Source organism: Echinops telfairi, unplaced genomic scaffold (assembly GCF_000313985.2).
Source record: "Echinops telfairi isolate 266 unplaced genomic scaffold, ASM31398v2 ScPeMD7_60;HRSCAF=208, whole genome shotgun sequence".
NCBI lineage: Eukaryota > Metazoa > Chordata > Mammalia > Afrosoricida > Tenrecidae > Echinops > Echinops telfairi.
Window position 1 is genome coordinate 638,100 of NW_022103958.1, and position 22,509 is coordinate 660,608.

General features: G+C 38.2%; 2 protein-coding genes and 1 pseudogene across 2 annotated transcripts in view; 2 read left to right on the forward strand and 1 right to left on the reverse strand.

The window, feature by feature from the left end:
- Window positions 1-8,793, reverse strand: part of LOC101638925 (olfactory receptor 1094-like) — a 12,192-nt gene extending 3,399 nt beyond the window's left edge. Inside the window, exons 1-2 of the mRNA XM_030885834.2 lie at window positions 8,781-8,793; window positions 2,731-2,798 (exon numbers count right to left, since the gene is read on the reverse strand). Coding sequence (XP_030741694.2) covers window positions 2,731-2,798; window positions 8,781-8,793 — 81 coding nt within the window. The remainder of the gene's footprint in view (window positions 1-2,730; window positions 2,799-8,780) is intronic.
- Window positions 8,794-10,239: 1,446 nt separating this feature from the next.
- LOC101661835 lies at window positions 10,240-11,116 on the forward strand (annotated as a pseudogene).
- A 3,276-nt stretch (window positions 11,117-14,392) lies between these two features.
- LOC101638606 (olfactory receptor 8H1-like) lies at window positions 14,393-21,984 on the forward strand. Its single transcript, XM_004708516.2, has 2 exons — window positions 14,393-15,326; window positions 21,890-21,984. The coding sequence occupies exons 1-2, from the start codon at window positions 14,393-14,395 to the stop codon at window positions 21,982-21,984; spliced, it is 1,029 nt and encodes a 342-aa protein (XP_004708573.2).
- Window positions 21,985-22,509: the final 525 nt, after the last annotated feature.

Here is a 22,509-nt window from a genome sequence, read left to right on the forward strand (position 1 = left end):
ACATTAAACCATTGTTCCAACAGGACTTCATAAGGCTGAAGACACCCAATATATACCTTAGCCACAACAATGGACTAGAGTATATAAACAATCATGAAGATAGGTAACCCTTTGTTTTTAGTTGAAGCTGATTTCAGTGTGATTAACAGCATCAATGAAATGTGAACACTTGTCACACACAAAGCACAGTTTCATTCAGACTTATATGAATAATTTATATTTATTAAATGCCACTTGCTAGATGACATCATCTTTTAAGAAATAAAATAATCAATTTTAAATTACTGTTGGAAGGAGAGGAAAGAATATATTTTTGGTTTCTCTAACATGTTCCTCATGGGTCCATGTAGGAGATTTTTCTCAGACAATAAATAAATAACTTCATAGGTTTGGGGCTAAAGATTGTAACTGTGATTTAATTTTTATATAAGTCCAGAATAAAATTGCATAATTAAATTGCATTGTTTATAAACATTCATATCAAGAAAATTTGTATGTATCTCTTGAGGATACACACAAATAATCTACTATAATAATTTATAATGTATTTAATTAGAGTACTACAATGGTAATAAAACGGAGATGATTAAACATCAATAGAATACACATAGATTTATTATTAGGGACTCATAAAATTAACATTTCTCTGCATTTCCTTTTATCTATAATTTTGTTGACCTCTTCGCACTCCTTTTTTTCTATGTATCATTCAGGAATTCATGGAAAGCAAGTTAAAATATTTACAGAACAAACTCAGAGAAAAAACTGGAAATAGGTAGAGATGGAGAAGCACATTGAGAGGAAATAAAACGTGAGTAAATTTGGAAAAACATATAATCAATTTCTAGAGAATTAATTAAAGAATCTATTACCAAGAATACATTCCCTAGTATATGCAAGAATAAAGCCAACTGCCTTGCAGAACCAAACCTGATGCTCTTGAGCGGATTCTGGTTCACAGAGACCCTGTAGGACAGAGGAGATTGCCCATTGCTTACCTGGCTCTGGTTTCAGAGAAGCGGACTTTCATCCTTCTCTGGGGCAGCCATGGTGGGTTCAAGTGCAGACCTTGGTGTTGTCAGCTCAGTGCTTAGTCACTGCACTCTGAGAGTTCCTCAATGAACCCAAGACTTCAGAGTCTAGTGTAGACTTACTATCATATGCAACCTAGAGAGGGACGTTAAAACTAAATAAGATGTGAGAATTGAGCACCATCTAGAAAAGCAGCTTGTGCCAAGCCACACCAGCACAGTGATAATTCAGGCTCATGTTTATCTGATTCTACAATTGAAAATGTTGCTATTAACATTTTGAAATTCCATTATATATTTTTATAATTATGAAATCATTCGCTGTGAAAATGCAAAAGAACACCTTCACATATCTTAATTCTCTTTCAAATGCAAGCTGCATGAATAGACCATACCCTTTTAAAATAATTTAATGTCTTCTGGAGTAAAATCTAATATATCCATTTGAGAGAAAGAAATTATGATTCAGAAATAGCATTTACCCACATCTGGTTGATACTTCATCTATTAGTTAAACATTTCTTTAATTTTTAGATAGAGCATCTTAATTTTATTGGTCCTATTCTCTACTTCAATGAAAATATTAAAACACAGTTCTGACTTGGCACTTCAGGTGATATAAATATGCTGTCTCTTTTCTTTTATATGTTTCCAGGATATGTTTTTCACTTTTCATTATAGGTTTAATTAACTAGAATCATTTGTATGGAACTTAAATACTAAGGCATATTAGAGATTCGAATTTCCAGCTTCTATAACATTTAGTAAGTGATGAAAAACATTTCATTTCCCCGTAAGACAGACCTGCTCATTCAGTCAATGTTGACTCTAAATATCATGTGTTTGGGTTTGTATATCAGCGTTTTAATGTCTTCTATAAGCTGATGGGAATTTCCCCACGGGGAAAATTTACTAACACTCTTTTGGAACAGAAAAGCAACAGGAATTTTTATCCCTTGAGTAAGCAAGAGAATCATTCTGGAATAATAATCTACATGATAAAAATGACTACATGACTGAATTTTTGTACCTAGAAAGGTGATCTTTTAATGGGAAAACATATGGCATAAGATTGGAAAGGAAATTTCATGATACAGGACAGTTCTTTCTATGATAGTAATTAGATCTTTAATGAATCCAATGCCCTTAAATCCAATCTACTTATTCTGGTAATTAAAATTGTTTATATTTCTAAAAAATGGGTACAACCAAAAATGAACTGCTTTAGAGTCAATTCTGACAACTGCTCATTGACTTCCATGGAGGCATTTCTTTCTTAAAGTGAACCTTCCAGACAGCAGAGAGCTGCCTCTGTGAGTTTCGGGACGGTAACTTTACAGGAATTGTAAGACTTGCCATAGTCCTGTGAGGCTGTTGGTGGTTTTGAACTGCTGAACTTGGGGTTAGCAACCCAATGTGTAACCACTCTGTCACTAGGCATCCTTGTATAGAGTCCTCATAGCTGTAAATTTGTATGGAAACAGACTGTGTCATCCTTCTCCACAGAGCAAATGTTGGTATCATAAAGGATCCCTTTACTCCATTTAAGATGCCAATGATCAAAAGCATGCACTGAAAGTATGAGCAGGTTGTGGGAGAAACTGAAGCCCTCACTCACTGCTGTTTAGGATCATCAAATGGTGAAAGCATTAGAGACAATGGGTTCACAATGCGATGCCCCCGGCTGCTCGGCAAGAGAGAAAATGAGACTTTCAACTCCAGTCACAGTTACAGCCTTGGAAACCCACAGGGGCGCTGCTCCCTCTCCTGGAGGGTTTCATCAGCCCAAATGGACGAAATGACTGTGTGTGTGTGTGTGTGTGTGTGTGTGTGCTTTTTGATGATTCATTCGTACATTAATGTGTAATCCATAGTGGAAATTGTAATCTTTGACATTCAGCACTAAATGCTTCAAGTCACCATAGTTATCAGCAGGCAAAGTTGAGTCACAGGCAATTCACAAGTGCAGAATATGGCTTGTGGACCATATTTGACCTCCTCTGGTTTCTCTACTGCACAAGGCAGGGGTCAGACTTGCCTCCATGCTCCAACCTTCTTTACCCTACTCTGACACCAACCATTCTTCCCAGGTACTCTACTGGAATGCCAAATTTGATCATCCAGAGCAATGGCAACACGGAACTCAAAGACATCACTAACAAGTACGGAGGTTGATTAGAAAGGTAATAGGTTACCACAAGTCAAGGTCAGTCATCACTAAGCGTATTATCTTTGGTTCACAGCAACACTTATCCTCAGCCAGCATTCAAATCTCTAATCCTTTGCCTCTCAGCAATGTGATCCCTTGACCTGGGCTTTCCTGGACCAGGAAGCTGGCCTGTGACCCTGCCTCACAGTTCCATTGTCTCACAGTTCCATTGTCTAAGCACTGCTTCCATTGCTCTGTCCCATAAGCTAAGTGTCACAGACTCCGGTGCCTCTAGACTTCACACAGAGAACTAGAACATCCTCTTCTTCCTAAGGTCCTGGGTTCTATCTCTCTCTCTATCCTGCTTCAAAGATGCCTCATCCTTATAGCAGGGCACTCTGGTAGTGTAATGAAAATTCACCATTCCTCCTCTTGGTTTTCATATTCCCAGTTTCTCAGATTTTTTTTTTTCCACATTCAGATTGAGTACATATGGAGACAGGATGGACCCTCCCTGTACAGCTTTCTCAATTTTCAAGTGTGTAGCATCCCCTTGTCAGGTCTGACTGACTGCCTCCTGATTGTGTTACTATTTATGCTCAATAAGGAAGGGCTGTGGATTTCTTAGTGCTATCAACAATTAGGCATAGTTCACTCAGGGAAATATCTTTGTATATCAGATAAAATGTATTAGATCAAGATCCATTTAGCAACATTGATGATATTGATAAAACAGAGAAAGTATCCTTTTTAATTGAAAGGAGTAAATCATTCATTTTCGTGCATGTGGAGAAAGCTTAAAATGACTAATTCAATTTCTATCCTATTACCCATTTAATGAGTTGCCTTTTTTCTGTTATGAACATCTTTTAAAAACTTATATTCTATTTATGTTTCAAACTATATTAGTCAAGAATTATTTTTAATACTTTACCCTCCCAATAATATTCATGAGGACTACACTGATATCCACTGTTTCATTCCAGATATTTGTAATTACTAATAGTTAATGTCCCTCTCTTTTATTTTTTATTAACCTAATCAACTTATTAAACTCTGGGTGTGGTAGGTACATAATTTTGTGTCAACTGGAGAGTATTAAGAGTGAAGGGGTGTAGATTAGTCTAGTCTGTCAATCAGGTTGCAGCTTTATTGGAGGGTCATTGAGATAAATGGCTCTCTGGTCTCCATCTCTCTCTGCTATGTCTTCCTCTTGACAAGCCACAAGAAGATTGGCTGAGTCCTGCAAGAGCTTCTCTCTCTGATTCACTTTCCTGTTGCCAAGCTACATGAAGACACACTGAGACTTGCGAGAGCTCTGGAGATGCTTCCACCACCACTGGATCCAAAGACTTTGCACCCACTGATCTGTGATCTTCCAGAATTTTCCATGAATACATGCGCTGCGTGAGTCTGAAGAAGGATTTATGAACTAGTATAAAACTCAGGAGTTAATATCACACTTAAGGATGTTATCTGGACTGGGCTGGGATTTTTTTTAATATAAAATTACTCTGTGATATAAAGCTCTTTATTATACATACATGAGTGTTCTTGGATTTATTTCTCTAGTCAACCTGGCCTACCACACTGGGCTATGAGTTTGGGTGCTCACTGGAAGGTGAGCAACTCAAAGCACAAGCTGCTTCACTGGAGAATGATGACAATTTCTATTCCAATAAAATAGATACATCACCACTTATCTGTCAGTTTGTTGCACTGTGGTAGCTTGTGTGTAGCTGTGATGGTGAAACTATATTATCAGTATTTCAAAAAGGAGCAGGGTCATCCAAAAGTGTTTTATTGATTATGTGAAGACATTCTGTTATAGGAATTATAAAAACTATGGGTAACCTTGAGAAATACTACTCTTCTCAAGATTAAAAATTGCAGGACCCTAATTATGCTCTTTTAGAACCCATGAAAGTGTTACTTGTGTGGCCTGAATAAGGGCACTCTGAAGGGCTGAAAATCACGAAAGATGTGTGTTATTGAGGTAGGTAGGTTATTGTGCCAGCCTGGCTGATAAACACATGTGAGGTTAATTGAAGGGCAGAGGGATAAATGGCTCAGTAAGCCTTGCCATTCTAGTTCTCACGTCTCTTGCTTTCTCATGGTCAGACCAGGGTGCAGCTGCTTTAGCCAGTTCCCTGCTTCACTTGGCAAGGATCACATCCTGCAAGTCATCCCAGAGGAGAAGCCACATGGACCTACTCCAATACAGCCCTGAGTGCTGGAGCACCCGTGTGGAGACCCCTATCAGTGCTGAGATGCTTACACATTCACTAACTCAGCTTTCCTCCTGCAGTCGGCATCATTGCATCTGTTTTGTGAGATGGAGGAGGACTTTGTGGATTTGTGTTGGTCATATGGGTCAATGTTGGACTTGTGGGCTTGGGCAGCATTGGGTTGGGATGTTTTCTTGATGTGCACTTAACCTTTATATAAAACACTCTCTTATACATGAGTTTCTGTGGATTTGTTTCTCTAAAGGACCAAGACTAACACAGTGAGGATCGTATCATCATTGTTCAATCTTTATGCTGAGCAAGCAGTCAAGGGAGTTGGATTAAATGAAGAAGAACAAAGTCTCAGGATTGAATAAAGACTTGGTAACAACTTTGATATGCAGATGACACAAACTTTGCTTGCTGAAAGTGAGGAAGACTAGAAACGCTGATGAAGATCAAATGTTGCAGCCTTCAATATGGATAACACCTCAAAGTAGAGGAAACCAAAGTCTCACTGCTGAACCACAGGTAACACTATGATAAAAGGAGAAAATGTTGTACCATAGATTGCCAACAGATCTGCCTTGGAAGAAGTCCATCCAGAATGGTAAATAAGGATATAAGACCTCCTCTCACATAATTTGGAAGTGGTATCAGGAGAGACATGTCCATAGAGAAAGGCATCATACTGGGTAAAGTAAAGGCACGGGTAAAGGCATGACCGTGCTGTGTCATGCGCAGCACTGTCACAGGGGGAAGGCTGTTGGTCTTCCCACTGGGTGGGCAGCATTGCCCTAGGCAGAGGGTAGGGGTCTGGAAATGAGAAGTGGCATATGGAAGGATAGAGAATGAGAGGAGAGAATCATAAAAGCAGAGAAAGAGGAGAAGAGAGTAAAGAAAGAAATAAAAAGAAGAAAGAGAAAGAAGGGGGAAAAACAGAACTGAGCTCACTAAGATTGGCTGTAATGGTAAAGAAGGAAGAAAAAGAAGAGGAAAAAATAAAGAACAAAGAGATAGCTGATCCCTGATTGCCTGAATGTCGGACCAGAGGGGTTTAAATGCTTCCCCATAATGGCAGGTTGGTGTGCCCTTTTAATGCAGGGACTCAGAGGTGCTGGGCAGAATTGGCCTAGTTGGCAAGATCACCTTAGGGGTCCAACGGGGGTTTCTTCAGCAGTGCAGTGTACTGTAGATGGCTGTCACAGCTGCCTCATGTGGTGTGCAGCACTACCACAGAGGGCAGGCTGGAGTTCCCCCTGCTATTTCGGTTGATTTGCCCTAGGTGGAGGGGAGTGGAGGCTGACACATTTTAACTTATATTCATTTTAGTTTTAGCCTACCGGGACAAATATGATTTTATTATTGTTTTGTTTAAAATTTATGATGAAAGGGATGTTTAAATGCCAAGTTGATAAGGAGTGGTTTGTAGTAGTTACATGATCTCGTGTCAACTTGAGGGTACTAAGAGTGAAGGTGTGGGTGTATCCTGTCAATAAGGTCACAGCTTGATGGGAGGGCCACCAAGATAAATGGCACACAGGAGGCCAGCCTCTCTCTACTTCACCTTCCTGTTGACAAGGCATGTGGCACCATGCGGAGACCTGTGAGAGCCCTGGTGATGCTTCCAGCATCGCTGGATCCACAAGACTTTGCATGCACTGGCCTGTGGTGTTCCTCTTTTGCATCACTGTATGTGTGGCATCAATCTGAAGAGGAATTTATGAACTAGTATTGAACTTATGGGCTAATATTTAGACTTATTGAATTGATCTGGATTGTGCTGTTTTATAAATATAGAAAGCTCTTATAATATATGAGTGTCTCTGGATTTGTTTCTCTAGTCAACCTCGTTTAACACAACATAGTTTCCAGCATTTCAGCAATAAACAAGCTACCATAGTATGAAAAATTGATGGACTCATTCACTTCACTGCTCTCAAGTAGATTATGACTCATTGTGGAACTATAGCACAGGGTAGAACAGACCATGGGGACTTCCCACAGTACACCTCTTTAGGAGAGTATGACTTTATTGTGCTCCCTCACAGAGATGGGTAGTTTCAAACTGCTGATGGCCTTGCAACCCACTGCATAACCACCATTATAACACCAAGAATTCCACATAGATAAATATATGTGTATGCATATGTGTTCAGCTATTAAATGTATATTGTTGAACAGTCATGTATCAAGATAAACTTAAGGATGGAAAGTTTTATCATTCTAATGCATAAAAGAAAGAGTAGATAACATACATACACACACATATGTATTCATATGCATATATATGTATATTCCTGCCACTGAAGCATAACCTCATAAGAAGTTTTGGAAAATATGCTTCTAAGCATATTTATTTAAAATTTTCTTTTAAAAGATTTGAGCCATCAACCTGTGTTAGTAACCACTGTTGAATTTTAAAACTCACATTCCCATGAAGTATTTATTTTAATAACATAAAGGTTACTGTATTAGTCTGGGTACTTTGGAGAAACAAATCCACAGCAACTCATGTATAAGAGAGAGTTTTATGTAAAAAAAAATGTGCATTATGAAAACATCCCAACCCAATGCTGCCCAAGCCCACAAGTCCAACATTAACTCATTAATCCAACACCAGTCCACAAAGTCCTCCACCTCACAAAACAGAGGCAATGACACCGACTGCAGGAGGAAAGCTGAGTCAGTGAACGAACAAGCATCTCAGCACTAGCAGGGGTCTCCACATGGCTGCTCCAGCACCCAGGGCTGCATCGGGATAGGTCCATGTAGCTTCTCCTTGGGGATGTCTTGTAGGAAGTCAATCTTGCAAGCTGAAGCAGGGAACTGCTAAAGCAGCTGCACCCGGTGCAACCATCACAAAACAAGAGATCAAAGAACTAGAAAGGCGAGGCTCATCACCCATTTATTCCTCCGCCTTTCAATTAGCCCCACATGTGATTATTGGCCAGGCTGGCACAATTAACTAACTCAGTTACTATCAAATTCAAAACTCACACAGAGCTGACCACTAGCTCTAAAGAAAATGTTAGTTTTCCTAAAGTAGTGTCATTTCATTTGGAGTTAAAAGTCAGTTTGTATATTATACTCACATTAATTTTCTTTCAAATTGTTGTTTTTGTGGGGTTACATCAAATTGATTCTTACTCATGGTGAAACTGTAAAAAACAATCAAGCATTGTTAGACTTTGTGCCATACTCACAATGCTAATCATTTTTTAAACCATTGCTTTAGCCACTATGCTAATCCCTCCTCTGAAGAGTCCTCCTTTATTTTGCCATGTTACTTAACTTGATTTACTTCCCTAGGGACTGGCCTCTCATAATAACATGGGCAAATTAAATTAGATAAAGTTTTGCCATCCTTACTTTTAAGGACCATTTTACCTATAATTCTGCTAAGATAAATTTGTTTGTTGTTCAGCAGTCTATGATGTATTCCATAGTCTTCACCAACACCATGACTCAAAATCACTATTCCTTCTGCAATCTTCCTGATTCATTGTTTAGATCTCACGTCTGATGGAAAGTGCAATGGTCTGGGTCAGGCACACCATAGTTCTCTACTTGAGATCTGGACAAAAGGGCAATTAATAATACTAATAATGAGAGAGAGAACGTACAAAGTAGATATAGGAGAGAAAAAATCCCATGGGCAGAGAGAGGGAAAAGAGAGGAGTGTTAGGATGTCTGCTGAGGTGATTTCCACAGGCTAGATGATTTTAAATCTTAGATCACTGACAATAGAGCCCTATACTACGTAATTTAAAAACTCCTAAATCAGGAAGCCTACAACTCTCATTGCTGACCCATTACCTACTACATCCTTGTTCATACTCTTGCAAGACCTCTGCGTGGACAGAGCAAGAGTAGATTCATAATTGGACTTCAGGAATGTGACCAGTTCTGGGATTGGTTAGTCCATAACCTAGAGACACAGACAGGCCAAGTACCTCACATCCAATAAAAAAGTCTTTAGACATAGCTCTTTTAGTGGCAACCCACTTGAGAAACCATCCCCTGTGATGGGTGCTTGTCTTTCTAAACAAATGTTACTTAACGTCTTGCTGTTTGTGGTTTGAGCTTATTCTTCAGTTTGAGAGACCAAGAACCTTGGACACATCAAAGTAGATGCAACCATAATAAAAGACCTATGAATTGGGTTGGAAATAAAATTATTTTTTCCTGATTATAGAATCTTTAATATAGAATCTTCAAATATAGAAATTAAATATTAAAATATTAAGATAAATGAATATGGAAAATAATTATGTTCTAGACACCAACAACATGATTAAGGAAACTATTTGACACTGATTCTAAATTTATGTGTAATTTTGCATTTCCCCTTTGCTTCCCCTTCTTGGAAAAAATACTCCTGAATAAAAATAGTTGAGCTTTTCATATTTATTTACTTTTATAATTAAGGAAACCTTTGACCTAATCACATGCTGAAAAACGATAATTTTATAATAACCATTTTAGCAGATAACATTATAAAATATTTACTAACATTAATGTCAATTTTCTTTATTTCTGTTCTCATTTTTTATATGTAAACATTTCCAAGTAGACTATGGTGGTTTGAGGACCGGCAGTGAACACACGTCACCTTCTGTAAATAGCTGAGTTCTCGTTTCAAGTCAGTATCCAAAAAGCTAAGTTTGCTGTCCACTAAGGATCAGAAAATCTGATCCTGCTTACAAAACTGTCCCTCATTACAGAATTTTAGACCCCCATCTCATCCTTCCAAACCCTCCCTGAAGACCGGTAAGAAGGTGCCACCTGAGAAAACACTAGGAGTTCTTGGAAGGGGAAGAAGGAAGATTATTGGTTGGAATAAAAACAGGTTTGAATGAGATCCAGAAAGCAGGGCTCTCAAACCCATGGACAACAATCTGCCGAGGAAGACAACTTCAAAAAATCAACTAGAACCAACATGCAGAGAAGCAAGATGAGAGGGGCCGCCCCGGGAGAGAAGACAGCTGGCCCTCAGTAGAAGAATCTGGAGGCAGCTCTTGCGGGCAGATGGGGGTGGGGGGTCCCTCTGCAGAGAACCCCCCATGGGAATTCGCAAGGAAGAACAAGCAGAGACTTCTGAAAACGGAGTACCAGCGATGCAACTCAGCCACCTCGGAAGAAAAGGGCCCGGGTAGATGCTACTGTGGAAAGCGAAGAGGCATTCAAGAATCGTGTGGAGGCGAAGGTGAAGATTCTTGAAGAATTAAACCATGGCTTGTCGAGGACTGGGACTTCGTTACCAGGCAGAAGCAGTTGTTTCAGCTCCCGGCTAAGAAGCACGTAGATGCCATGCTGGAAGAGTACGCAAATTGCAAGAGATCTGAAGGAAATGTTGACAACAAGGAGTATGAAGTTAATGAAGTTGTGGTGGGAATAAATGAGAATTTCAATGTGATGTAGGGCATTCAGCTGCTTTATAAATTCGAGAGGCCCCAGTATGCTAAATTTATTATGGCTCCCCCTGAGGCATCTGTGCCTCAGATTTATGGGGCACCTCCCCTTTGAGATTATCTGTAAGAATCGGTGCAAGGTAGGCTTACATACCCGTTGATGAAAATAGCCTGGTGTTATTTGGGGGCTCTCTGCACGATTTCCTAAAATGCCTGGCAAAAAATTCTGCGGCCCTGTTTGGTGCCACTGATTACAAAGTGGTTTCAGCCAAGTACCATCACAAAGCCCTGTGAGGGTAACTGACCACTTACTATTAAAATCTGGTTATCTGTAAAACTTTCTTTGGTTATTGTTGTTCTTACTCTTTTTCTTGTATAGTAGATGTTCTCCAAAATTGTTAATGTATTACAGGGCTGACATTTAAGTTCATTTTCTGTTTGTTTCAAACAGAAAATAGAAGGGAGTATAAACAACTTTTCTCATTTAAAAGTTGCTACCAGTGTGCGCAGTTATTAGTCAATGAAGAAACCTTCATGAGAACATGTCATTGCCTAGTTGATAACATTACTTGAATGCTGGTGGTGCTTTCTATTCCTTTGACACTATACATATGTCTAATATGTGTTAATGCTACGTGACAAAATGCCCTGATTCCTAGTGCCAAAGATTCAACTTAATGTATGTACCTGAAAAGCTATGCATTTGTGCTCTCTTTTTTTTTTAATTGTGCTTGAAGTACAACAGACCGTCCTCTGTAAATCATCTATGTTGCTCCTTAGGCATTCTATCTTCGCTGAAATTGTTGAATGATGGTAATTTGTTTCATTGTTTTGTATTTGAATTTAATACACATTCTAACATGATAGAGGCAATGCATAATTGTGCAGCCGCAGTTTTCTGAAAAATTGATATTTTAGGTATTGTATTTCAGATCTTAAATAAAATTTGTTTCCAAATGTCAAAGCAAAAAAGAAATTCTAATTGTAGTACAACGGTGAAAATATTTGCATAAATTTCTATGTAGGATAAAGACACAACTTTCCACTCCTGTAAAGAGTTACAGTCTCAGAAACTCATAGGGACAATTCTACCCTTTATTGTAGGGTTGCTATGAGTCAACATCACCTTGATGGCAGTGAGGAAGAGCTCAACCCTGTATAGAGCACCCGCACCACGCATGCACTGTTATTCCTCAGGGTCCACACATCTGCTGGTGAATATTCTTGGTGGGAAGACAGCTACTGGGCACCACTCAGTTGCTCACTGGCATCATGTTGATTGAGTCTGACGTTATTCTCTACGTCCCTCTTCAGACATGGTAATCACATACAATGATGCGGAATGCAGGAAGATCACAGGCAAGTGAGGGCACAGTCATGTGGATCCAAGGTCTGTGGAAATATGGCAGGGCTCTGACAACTCTCAGGGTGGCCATCAAGCAGGAAGGGGGATGATGGCGGGCCACACTTCCAAGGGGACAGCATCGGACTGGCCTGTTTGATGCTGGGACTCCACTCTTACACATTTATACATCTTCAAGTTGACAAAAAATTATCTATCACTCTTGTATTATAAAGAAGGCTAATGTTACGCAAAACAAGATATATTTTAAGTTTGTAGTAATAACATGAGGATGAAAGACTGGGTATATAGTATAATTTTGATGCAATACACCACTATAATACTTATGTGAAGAATAATTGAAAGAAAAGTCATGAAAAATAAAGTGTTTAGATCTATAGAGGAAGTAATTGGGTTAATAGTTTATTAGAGTTAATAGAGTGTTGGGGAAATGGGGAGCTAATAATGAGCACAAGAAAAAAGAAAATTTTCTAAAATAGATTTTGGTCATGATATCACACATCTTGAAAATGCTTAAACCATTGAGCAGTATGTAAATAATATGTCAATTAAAACAGTAAAATAGATTGCCTGAATTAAAGTTTTGTTCTTCAAATTTTATAGGATTCTCATTTTTAAATTAAGGTATTTTATACTTATTATAATATTATACTTTAAAACACAAGGAATAATTCAATATAAAAATGTCCCACTCTACCACTTGTCTCACTCTATCACTCAGAGTGGCTACTTTCTAACTTCTAGGTTACAAAGTAATTAAATATTTCTCTAGCAATAGCATCTCCAGCATCCTAGTAAAAAAATGTAGCCAGCCATAAAGGAAGACACAAACATCATCCCCTCATTATGTTACTTCTAAGGGAATAGACAACTCTTACAAACCTCACATGAACCCATTAATTGTTGAACTTTTCTCCCTGGGAATGTGTCCAGCAATCCCCCAGGGACATTAGTCCTCCAGGATGACCAATATTGCATTCTCAGCTTTCCCCAGTACAAGAGGTGCCCTGGAATTATTAGGTGAGCAACAAAGGTTTCTGTGCTCTGTTTATGTTCATAATAGTTTCCAGATATATAGATATATTTTTTCCAGCTATATAATTTCCTAATGAATTTCATAGTTGACTAGGAACAGATGAAAACTTGAAGTTTATTTACTTTATCTCAGGGAGAAAAATGTCTGCACACAAATTTGAAAATAATTCATCAGAAAGGAGCATAATATTACAACATAGAAAGTGCAGTCACCTTAAATATTTTATATAATTTTTTGGAAGAAAATTTGAGCTTTATAAAATACTAGACAGGTAATTTTGGATTAAAATGGTTTTCAACAGCTCTGGCTCATGGTAAGAATTGTTTGCAAAATTATAAGATTTATGCTTAGAACAAAGGGACTCAGGTGACAAGTGGTTATGTACCTACCTGCTAACTGATCATCACGTGGAATTCTCTAACCACTGTAGAAATCATGATACCCTCTCTCTCTAAATATTTATCATCATTTTAGGGTATCTATGTGTAGTGCTGCTTTGTCATATAAGGTAGCTATGAGTATCAATTATCTCAATTGCAAAGGGCTTTGGTTTGGTTTAGGTGAGCTCAAAAAAATGGAGTCATTCTAAGACCACACACACACATGTAGACATATGCAGAGAGAGTTTGCGGCATAAGTGAGTTGCATGTTTGGCTGTTAGCCACATGGTTGGTTTTTCAAACCCACCATTTTCTTCACAGGCAAAAGATGAGGCTTTCTGCTCCCATCAAAAGCCTTAAAAAGCCCAGATCACTGTGAGCTGAAATCAACTCAATGACAGAGCTTGGGGTGTGTGTGTGTGTGTGTGTGTGTGTGTGTGTGTGTGTGTGACACCAAGGCAAATAGTTACAAACACTTAACTCAGAAATAATTTAATTTTCAGTGGTCTAGTTAAAAAATCAAAATGACTACTGAAAATGAATATTATATATTCCATAATTTTCCCACATTTAAATCCATTGAGGTTGAGATTTCTGACTAGTCATTTAGTATCAAGTGGTATTAGAAACAAAAGCCAAATTTTAAAAAGCACAGGGAAACATGCATTTAAACTATAATTTTATCTTTGTTTATTTGAGTTTTTGTGGATTTGCAGAATATCAATTACAACTCATAGTAGTCTTGTGAGCATACTCTGTTGTTGTTTTTTTATTCAGGGATGTTACAAACTATGGATAGAAGAAACAACACAAACGTGCCTGACTTCATCCTTGTGGGACTCACAGACTCTGAAGAGGTCCAGCTGGTCCTCTTTCATATATTGCTCCTGATCTACCTGGTTACTGTGCTGGGGAACGCAGGGATGATCCTCATCATCCACCTGGACCTCCAGCTGCACACGCCCATGTATTTCTTCCTCAGTCACCTGTCATTCATTGATCTCAGCTACTCATCAGTCATTACCCCTAAAACCTTAGAAAACCTAATAGCTTCCACCAAACATATTTCATTTGGAGGCTGTTTAGCCCAGATGTATTTTTTTGTCTTCTTAGGTGCCACGGAATTTCTTCTTCTCTCTACAATGGCTTATGATCGCTATGTAGCTATATGCAAACCTCTACAATACCCACTCATTATGTCCCCATTACTCTGCTGCTCCCTTATCATTTCCTCATACTTGATTGGCTCTAGTGAGTCCCTTGTTAATGTGATGTACATGAAAACCTTGCATTTCTGTGACTCCAATGTAGTGCATCACTTTTTCTGTGACACTACCCCAATTTTAGCTCTGTCCTGCACAGACACACATGATGTTGAGACCATGATATTCATTCTTGGTGGCTCCACCTTAGTGGCTTCTCTTATCACAATCTCTGTTTCCTATGCATCCATTCTCTCTACTATCCTGAAAATCAATTCCACATCAGGGAAGCAAAAAGCCTTCTCTACCTGTGCCTCTCATCTGCTGGGGGTCACCATCCTCTATGGTACACTTATTTTTACTTATTTAAAGCCAAGGAGCGCCTACTCCTTGGGAAAGGACCAAGTGGCCTCTGTTTTTTATACTATTGTGATCCCCATGCTGAACCCGCTCATTTATAGTCTGAGGAACAAAGAAGTGAAAAAGGCTGTCGTTAGACTTCTGCAGAAGAGGGAGAGCACCAGTTAATGACGGTGATGTAAGTGTTTAGTCTCATGGTTTATTTTTCTTTGACTAGGTATCTCTTAGATTCTTCTCTCTTAAAACCATTTACTCTTTAATTATTCTCTGTTTTTTTATTAAGCACTGTAGCTATATTTTTGGTCCAATTATATACAGTTTCACTTGTCAGTTTTCTAATAAAATGTTTATTGTAAATTACATGGGCTCTTATATTTCAGACCATCAACTTTTTATTCAACAATGTAAACTACTAATCAAACCCCTCACTTAAATGTGTTATACAGAGAAGTATAGGGCAGAGTTTACCACCAATTGTCTTACAATTTGACATTCCAGGTTTACATTCTGAGTCAGTCATTAGTTAATCTACACAACTCTAATAAGTTATTTATTCTTTCAGCATCCATACTTTAGCCTGTGAGCAGTACATATTATTTCCTTGTCCATAAATTAATAGTGATACCTAATCCTCACCAAAATACTGTCCTTAATGTAGTTCTAGTAAATGGTGCTCATTATCAGTAGGATCTGTAAAACTTTAAAATCTTTAAGAAGCTCTGGGGGAGTAACCAATAAATCAGTTAGCTGCCAACCAAATGTTCAGTGATTTGAATCTACCAGCTGCTCCTAGATAGAAAGATGTAGGATCTACTTCTCTATACATTCATGGAAACTCTATGAGATCACTATACCTTGTCCTGTAGTGTCACTCCTACTTCATAATATCTTGAAGGCAGAGGTTAGGGTGCAAGTATTTGTAACAGGCAGTGTCCTTTGCAAAGAAGAATATTCACTGATGTTTTCTAAATATTTTCTAAAATATTTTAGGGTAAATTAGTTAAGACCTACACAAAATTTTAAAATATTAAATATAAAGTATATTAAGGAAAATTCATCACTCACACTTTAGGTGTACAACTAAGCAAACAATATCTGTTAATATGGAATGCAACATGGAAAACATTGAAAAAACTGATTTAAAAAGTAGTAATGTCCCAATAATTCTATAAATTTGTTCATATTCTTCTTTTCTCATAGGAATATACATATGTATAATATCATATCTATATTCTCTACATCTTTCTGGAAATCAAAATAAAAACAACACAATTAATAATGCCAACAATTGAAAGCAGGGTTATAACAGTAGTCTTCATACATATTGATGGAATAATAAGAAAATATAATAAATTTACTTTTACAACATATTTGATCATTCAAATGATATATTCTTCAAACCTTCACACCAGAAACAATTTAAAAGGTTAAACCAGTAAATAGGTAATCTTTTAGAGGACATGTGTTTGTCCTTTTAAAACTTTATATGCAATGTGCTATTACTATGAGAAGTGGGCAGGGTGAAGACAGCATCCCTATCACTGTCAGGAGTGACATGAAACTAAACCCAGGATCCACATCCAAGGTAGTAAGCCAGAGGCATTGCAAGGGGAGGGTTTGCCAAGACAGTGGTGGCCTTCATTAGGCCTTCATATCACCCAGTGCCTAACTCAGCAGCCCCCATCCTAGCAGAAGTAGAGCGAAGGTCTCCTCTATGATCATTTGAGAGGAAGTTCTCCCTACATGGTCAGTGTAGGGAGCTGCATGTGTGTGTGTGTGTGTGTGTGTGTGTCTGTGTCTGTGTCTGTGTCTGGGTGTGTTTTGAGGAGAGCATGCTGGTGCCAGAAAGAGTAGGGCCGTTACACCAATGAGACAAAATCTATCCACATGCCCCACCCATGCGAGGGTGACACCTCGAAGAGCTAAACTGTGCTCTGAAATAAAAAATAGAGTTTCCCCTCTGTGGTTTATAGATAATATTGCTGAGAAATCTGAGGTAATCAGATATTATCTGGCTCAATTTTTTTTATGACATTACATAATTCTCTTCAAAAACCTTTAGGATTTTCCTTTTGTCACATTTTTTCCAAGGTTTTGTTATAATTATCTCCTACTGCATCTACTAGTAGTGTCATTACATCCCATTCTATAAGCTGAAACCCTAAATTGTCCTGGAGTTGACTCAGCCTCTCCATCTTCCTTAGGTTTTAAGGGCAGTGAAATTAGGCATAATGATGAGAGAGTGAGCAAAAGGAGGCAGGGATCAGAAAGGGGAAACTCAAGCACATGTGGTCTGCAGGGGGGCCACCTGACCACTTCTTTTACTTTCCCTTCCAACCCTCTCTAGGTCCCCATGGGTCATGGAGCAGTTCCATAGTGGTACATACAGCTACAATCAATGAAGATGAACTAAAATTTTATCAGGGCAGAGGATAAACAGTATATTGATTGTTTCAGAAATAAAGGCAGCTATCTTACAAGTTGTCTCACACTTTTATCTTTGAATACATCCTTATCTTTGGAAAATCAGAGCCATTTCAAGGCATTTCACTTGGCAGAATACATTCTAGGGATAAGGGCTCTATGAAAAATTTCCAAATGCAGGTACAAGTTGTGAAAACTGTCTCAAACTTAAAGTCTCCCCTAGAATTTCTGAGAATAGGCTTGAGCCCCTATTAGACCTGATGAATACATTACTCTTGTTTCCACCACTTGTCTGCCAGGTTTGCCATACTGTGGTGCCTTTTATATTGCTTTGATTGTGGAGATTTTATTGGTACATTTACAATACTAGCAAGCTCAGCCTTGTTTGACAGGTCTCAGCATAACTTCCAGACTGAGATAGTCTAGTGAGAGGGAAGAAGTATATCAAGTTGTTTTTTTTTTTGAGCCACTAAATACCTTATTATAGCATTGGAACGTTTTCCAATATAATACTAGAAGACAATTCCATCAGGTATGAAGGCACTCAAAATAAATATGTCTCAAAAGAGATGCCTTCCCAAAGCAGAGCCAACTTTAAGGACAATTATTGAGCCAAGCTTTTGTGACCTTCATTTTTTGTTGAGGCACACCCAAACAAAGAAGAAACAATTCTAAAACCCATTAATAATTAGTCAAAATAGTTACCAAAAATGAAATCAAGCAATTTTAAGTACTCATTAGTAGTCATTTCATGGAATTTAGAAACATCAAAGATATCACAGATGAAATGAAATTTTGGAGCTGAAATGGACTGATGTTGGCTATTTTGAATTGGAAAATCACATGAATTGCATTGCCAAGAATGACAAATTCAAGAAATGGCACCCGATTTTTCATTAAAACAAACAAATTGAAATTTATCTTGAGATACAATGCTGTCACTTATAGGAAAACAATCATAGATTTACAATAAGACATCTACACATCAAAAGTTACAGTAAAAAAATAAAGCAAAAATAGAATACTTTCACAACTTCTGCAATCTGAAATTTATTAAACAAGCATTCAAAAAGCATTGATGATTCTTAGTGATTGAAATGAGAAAGTTGAAAATAGAAGGATCAGTAGTTGGAAAATATTGTCTTGATGATAGAAATGCCACCAGAGATGTAATGATAGGATTTTGTAATATCAACCACTCATTCATTGCAAATAACTTTTTTCAACAACAAAGGCATTAAGGAAATCTATAACACAGTTACCTTGCTAATTGAAATTCATAAGAAATAATGAAAAGTTATGATGGAGAAACTCAATATCATTAGCCAATACAAAACTAGGGACAGGCTGTGGGATATAGGTCATCAATTGCATATTTATACAAGTTCATGTAAAACCTGCAGAAAATTAAAACATGCCCCCAAGACCGAAAATTTGAACTGGAGTACACTTCACCTGAATTTAGAGACCATCTCAAGAACACACTTGACACAGTGAACAAAAATGACTGGAGTCAAGATGAGTTGTGGGATGATATTAATATGTCATAAATAGAGAAAGCAAAAGATTATTAAACAACAACAGGAACATGAAAAGAAAAAAGTGGATGAAAAAAGAGGAGAATCTGAAACTTGCCTTTAAATGTGGAAGAACATTAGACTGTGTATACCTTAACAAACAGTGGATAAAATAAAGTATTACAATCCCCCCCACCACCAAATTAATTTTTTTTTTTTTTGCGTTAGGAAGGGTTTTCTAGAGAAACAAAACCAGGACACTTATGATTATATATCTATAAAAGGAGAAGTTTATACAGCAAGAAGGTATATAACCAATAATTAGTCCACACAGCAGTACAAAGGGCTCAGTTCAACTCACTTACTTGGAACAGATAATATACTGAAGGCCCTCCAACTCATACTGGCTGCTGGCCCAAGGTCACCTAAGAGGAGTGCAGTCTTCCTTCAGACAAGACAGGCAGAGACTGTTCTAAGGTGAGGCAACTACAGTCAGTAGCTCAAGAGCTTATTGAAGCAACTCTTAATAGAGGCTATTACTGAAGTATGCATGGCGACATGATCCAACAGCCTCAAGCACAAGCAAAGTAAACATAAGCAGCCTTGTTAAGCAGGTCTTGAAGGAGCCTCAAGCTCTAGCAACATGATCCACTGGTTGGCTTGGCCCACAGGTAGTGCAGCACATCGCTGAGTCAAAGAAATACCTCAAGCAACAGAACACTGAGTTGGACTGATCACTAAGGAGGAAGAGAGACAGGATGCCTGCCTCTGAGAGTATTTATCTCAGTATCTCAGTCACCTTCCAATAGGATGTGACCTGATTAAACTCTGGCCATATGTTCCTCAGGAGGCTTAATTGGCACAATAAATCTAAGCATCACAATTTTCATATTTAACCTTCATACACACTAGGAGATAGTCCTTTGAAGATGAAAATGGAAAATTTCATGATTTAAACTCAGTAAACATGTGTCCAGGCTATATCATTTGATCATACTTATTCAGTTTGTAGAGCAAATAATCTGAAAAGCTGCACTCTAGGAACAATTTGGGATCAGAACTGAAGAAACACTTGTTAGCAAGCTGGGATAGCAGAAGATATAATCTTCCTTGCTGAAACCAGAACAGATTGCAAGCTCTTACTCATGAAGATAAAACTCAAAATAAAACAAACAAACCCCAAGGTAAAGCCTTAGAACAGGACTGATAAACAATATTGTGATAAAATCACACTAAACCTGCTGCCATCAAGTTGACTCGGAAATTTAGTGACCTAATAGGGCAGGGTGGAACTGCTCTCTAGGAATTCTGATGTTGTATATCTTTATGGGTGCAGAAAGCTGCGGGTTTTGAACCACTGACCTTGTGATTATCAGCTCAAAGTATAATCAAATATCCTGCAAGGGCTCCTTACTATTGTGATATATGGGGGAAATGTTAAAATTGTCAACGATTTCGTTTTACTTGGGTCAATTCCAAAGGAAACAACAGTCAAAAAATCAAACCACTAACTGCACTGAAAACATGCTGGAAAAGGCTTCTTCAGATTATTAAAGTACAAAGATGTCATATTGAGTACAAAGGTGCTACTGACCCAGGCCATGTGAGTTTCAATCACTTCATACACTTGGGGAGATGAATGATGAATAAGGAAGATCAGAGTACAGTTAATGCATCTGAATTATGGTGTTAGTATAGAATATTAAAAATGCAATGGTTTACCAACAGAACAAACAAATCTGCCTTGAAAGAAATACTGCCAGGATATTCCCCAGAAGTGAGGACAGTGAGACTCAGTGACTCATATTTTGGACACATTGTCAGAAGGGACGAAGCTGTCCTGTGCCCCACAAACAAAACAAAAGGAATCTCACAGCCACAAAGTCAATGTCAACTCATAGAGACCTTATAAGACAAAGTAGAACAACCCTTGTGGATTTCGAAGACTGTAACTGTCCATGGGAAAGCAAGCCCTGTCCATCTTCCCCAGAGCAGCTGGGGGTTTTCAACTCTGGACCTTGTAGATTGTGGAGGGTCCAGTCTCTGAAGAAAGAAAACATGCTTAGTAAATAAGAAGAAGAGGAAGAACTTAATGAGATGGATTGACATTAATGACAATGCTGCAACACTGACTTTAAACTTCAGAATGAATGGGAAATGGGGCAGCACTAGGCATTGTTTATTTTACTTGGGTCTCTACCCAAGTCAAAATCAATGGGAAGGCACATAACACCACCACAATGTTTTCTTTAGCATCCCTCTAGCTCTGTCTCCCTGGAATCAGTATGGAGATATATTAGCACTGTTGTGTTAGTAGCCATAGCATGGATGGTATGGACCTGTTGCTTTTGTTTTCTTGCTGTTGTCCACAGTTTTCCTTAAATTGATGACATTATTCTAAATTTTAACGATGTTTATCTGCTAAAGATTGTCAAGATGTCCTGATCATGAATGTATAGGTCAAATGATAACCATAAACCCTTAAAGAATGCCAGAGCTTGGAATGGTGGTAAACATTCCTTGGGTCGTCTTGTTAGGTGATAGTTGTATTGCCTGAAACAACAGTTGATAAAACACAAGCGTACTACACCTGTAGGATGCTAAAATACCTGTATCCTTTGTGGTCTTTTGGTGTATGAGAGGGTATTTGTACTCTACTTGGCCCAATCCTTGAGGCCACTCTAGTTATAGATCAATAAAAGGGTATTTCCCAGGACTGGAGCAAAGAACAACAGCAAACTCTCAAGAATGAAAAAATGATAAATTCTGGATAAAATACTGAAAGGACTACAAGTCAGGATGAACCCAAGCATAGATGAGAGCTCTACTTGTGAAGCAACCCTAGGGCCTAATGCCATCAGATACTTGGTACATGGATGACTGGCTAAAGCATGCTATCCTTGAGATCAGCAGTGGACATGCATACTTCCATTGATACTATGGGATTTGAAACGGATTTTGGAGAAAGTTACCATCAGATCAAATTAAAGGCTTTGTCATTTCCCATGAGCCCTTTACCCTTTACCCTTTGTACAAGTAGTTGGCTAATATCCTGTGGTTCTAACTGTGTGAATTGGTCAATACACAAGGAGCACTGGACGATGGGTAAGATTGTATTTGGGAGAACCTATGAAGGACATCGTGTCTCCAAACCTCATATGCTGTTCTGTTTTTCATGTAGCCTAGTAACTTCTTTCTCCAACACAGAATCAAGAAACACGTGCTGTAACTTAAGTTAGAATGGAGTATTTAGAGGGGAAGCTATTGATTGGATACACCAGAAAAGCAGGCACCATAGTGCCCATGTTGGCTGGAACATAGCCAAAGAGTCAGGGATACCTGTAAAGTATAATGATTTGGTGGCTATTTTAAAAATAGCCCCATATGCTCTCACTAATGCACAAG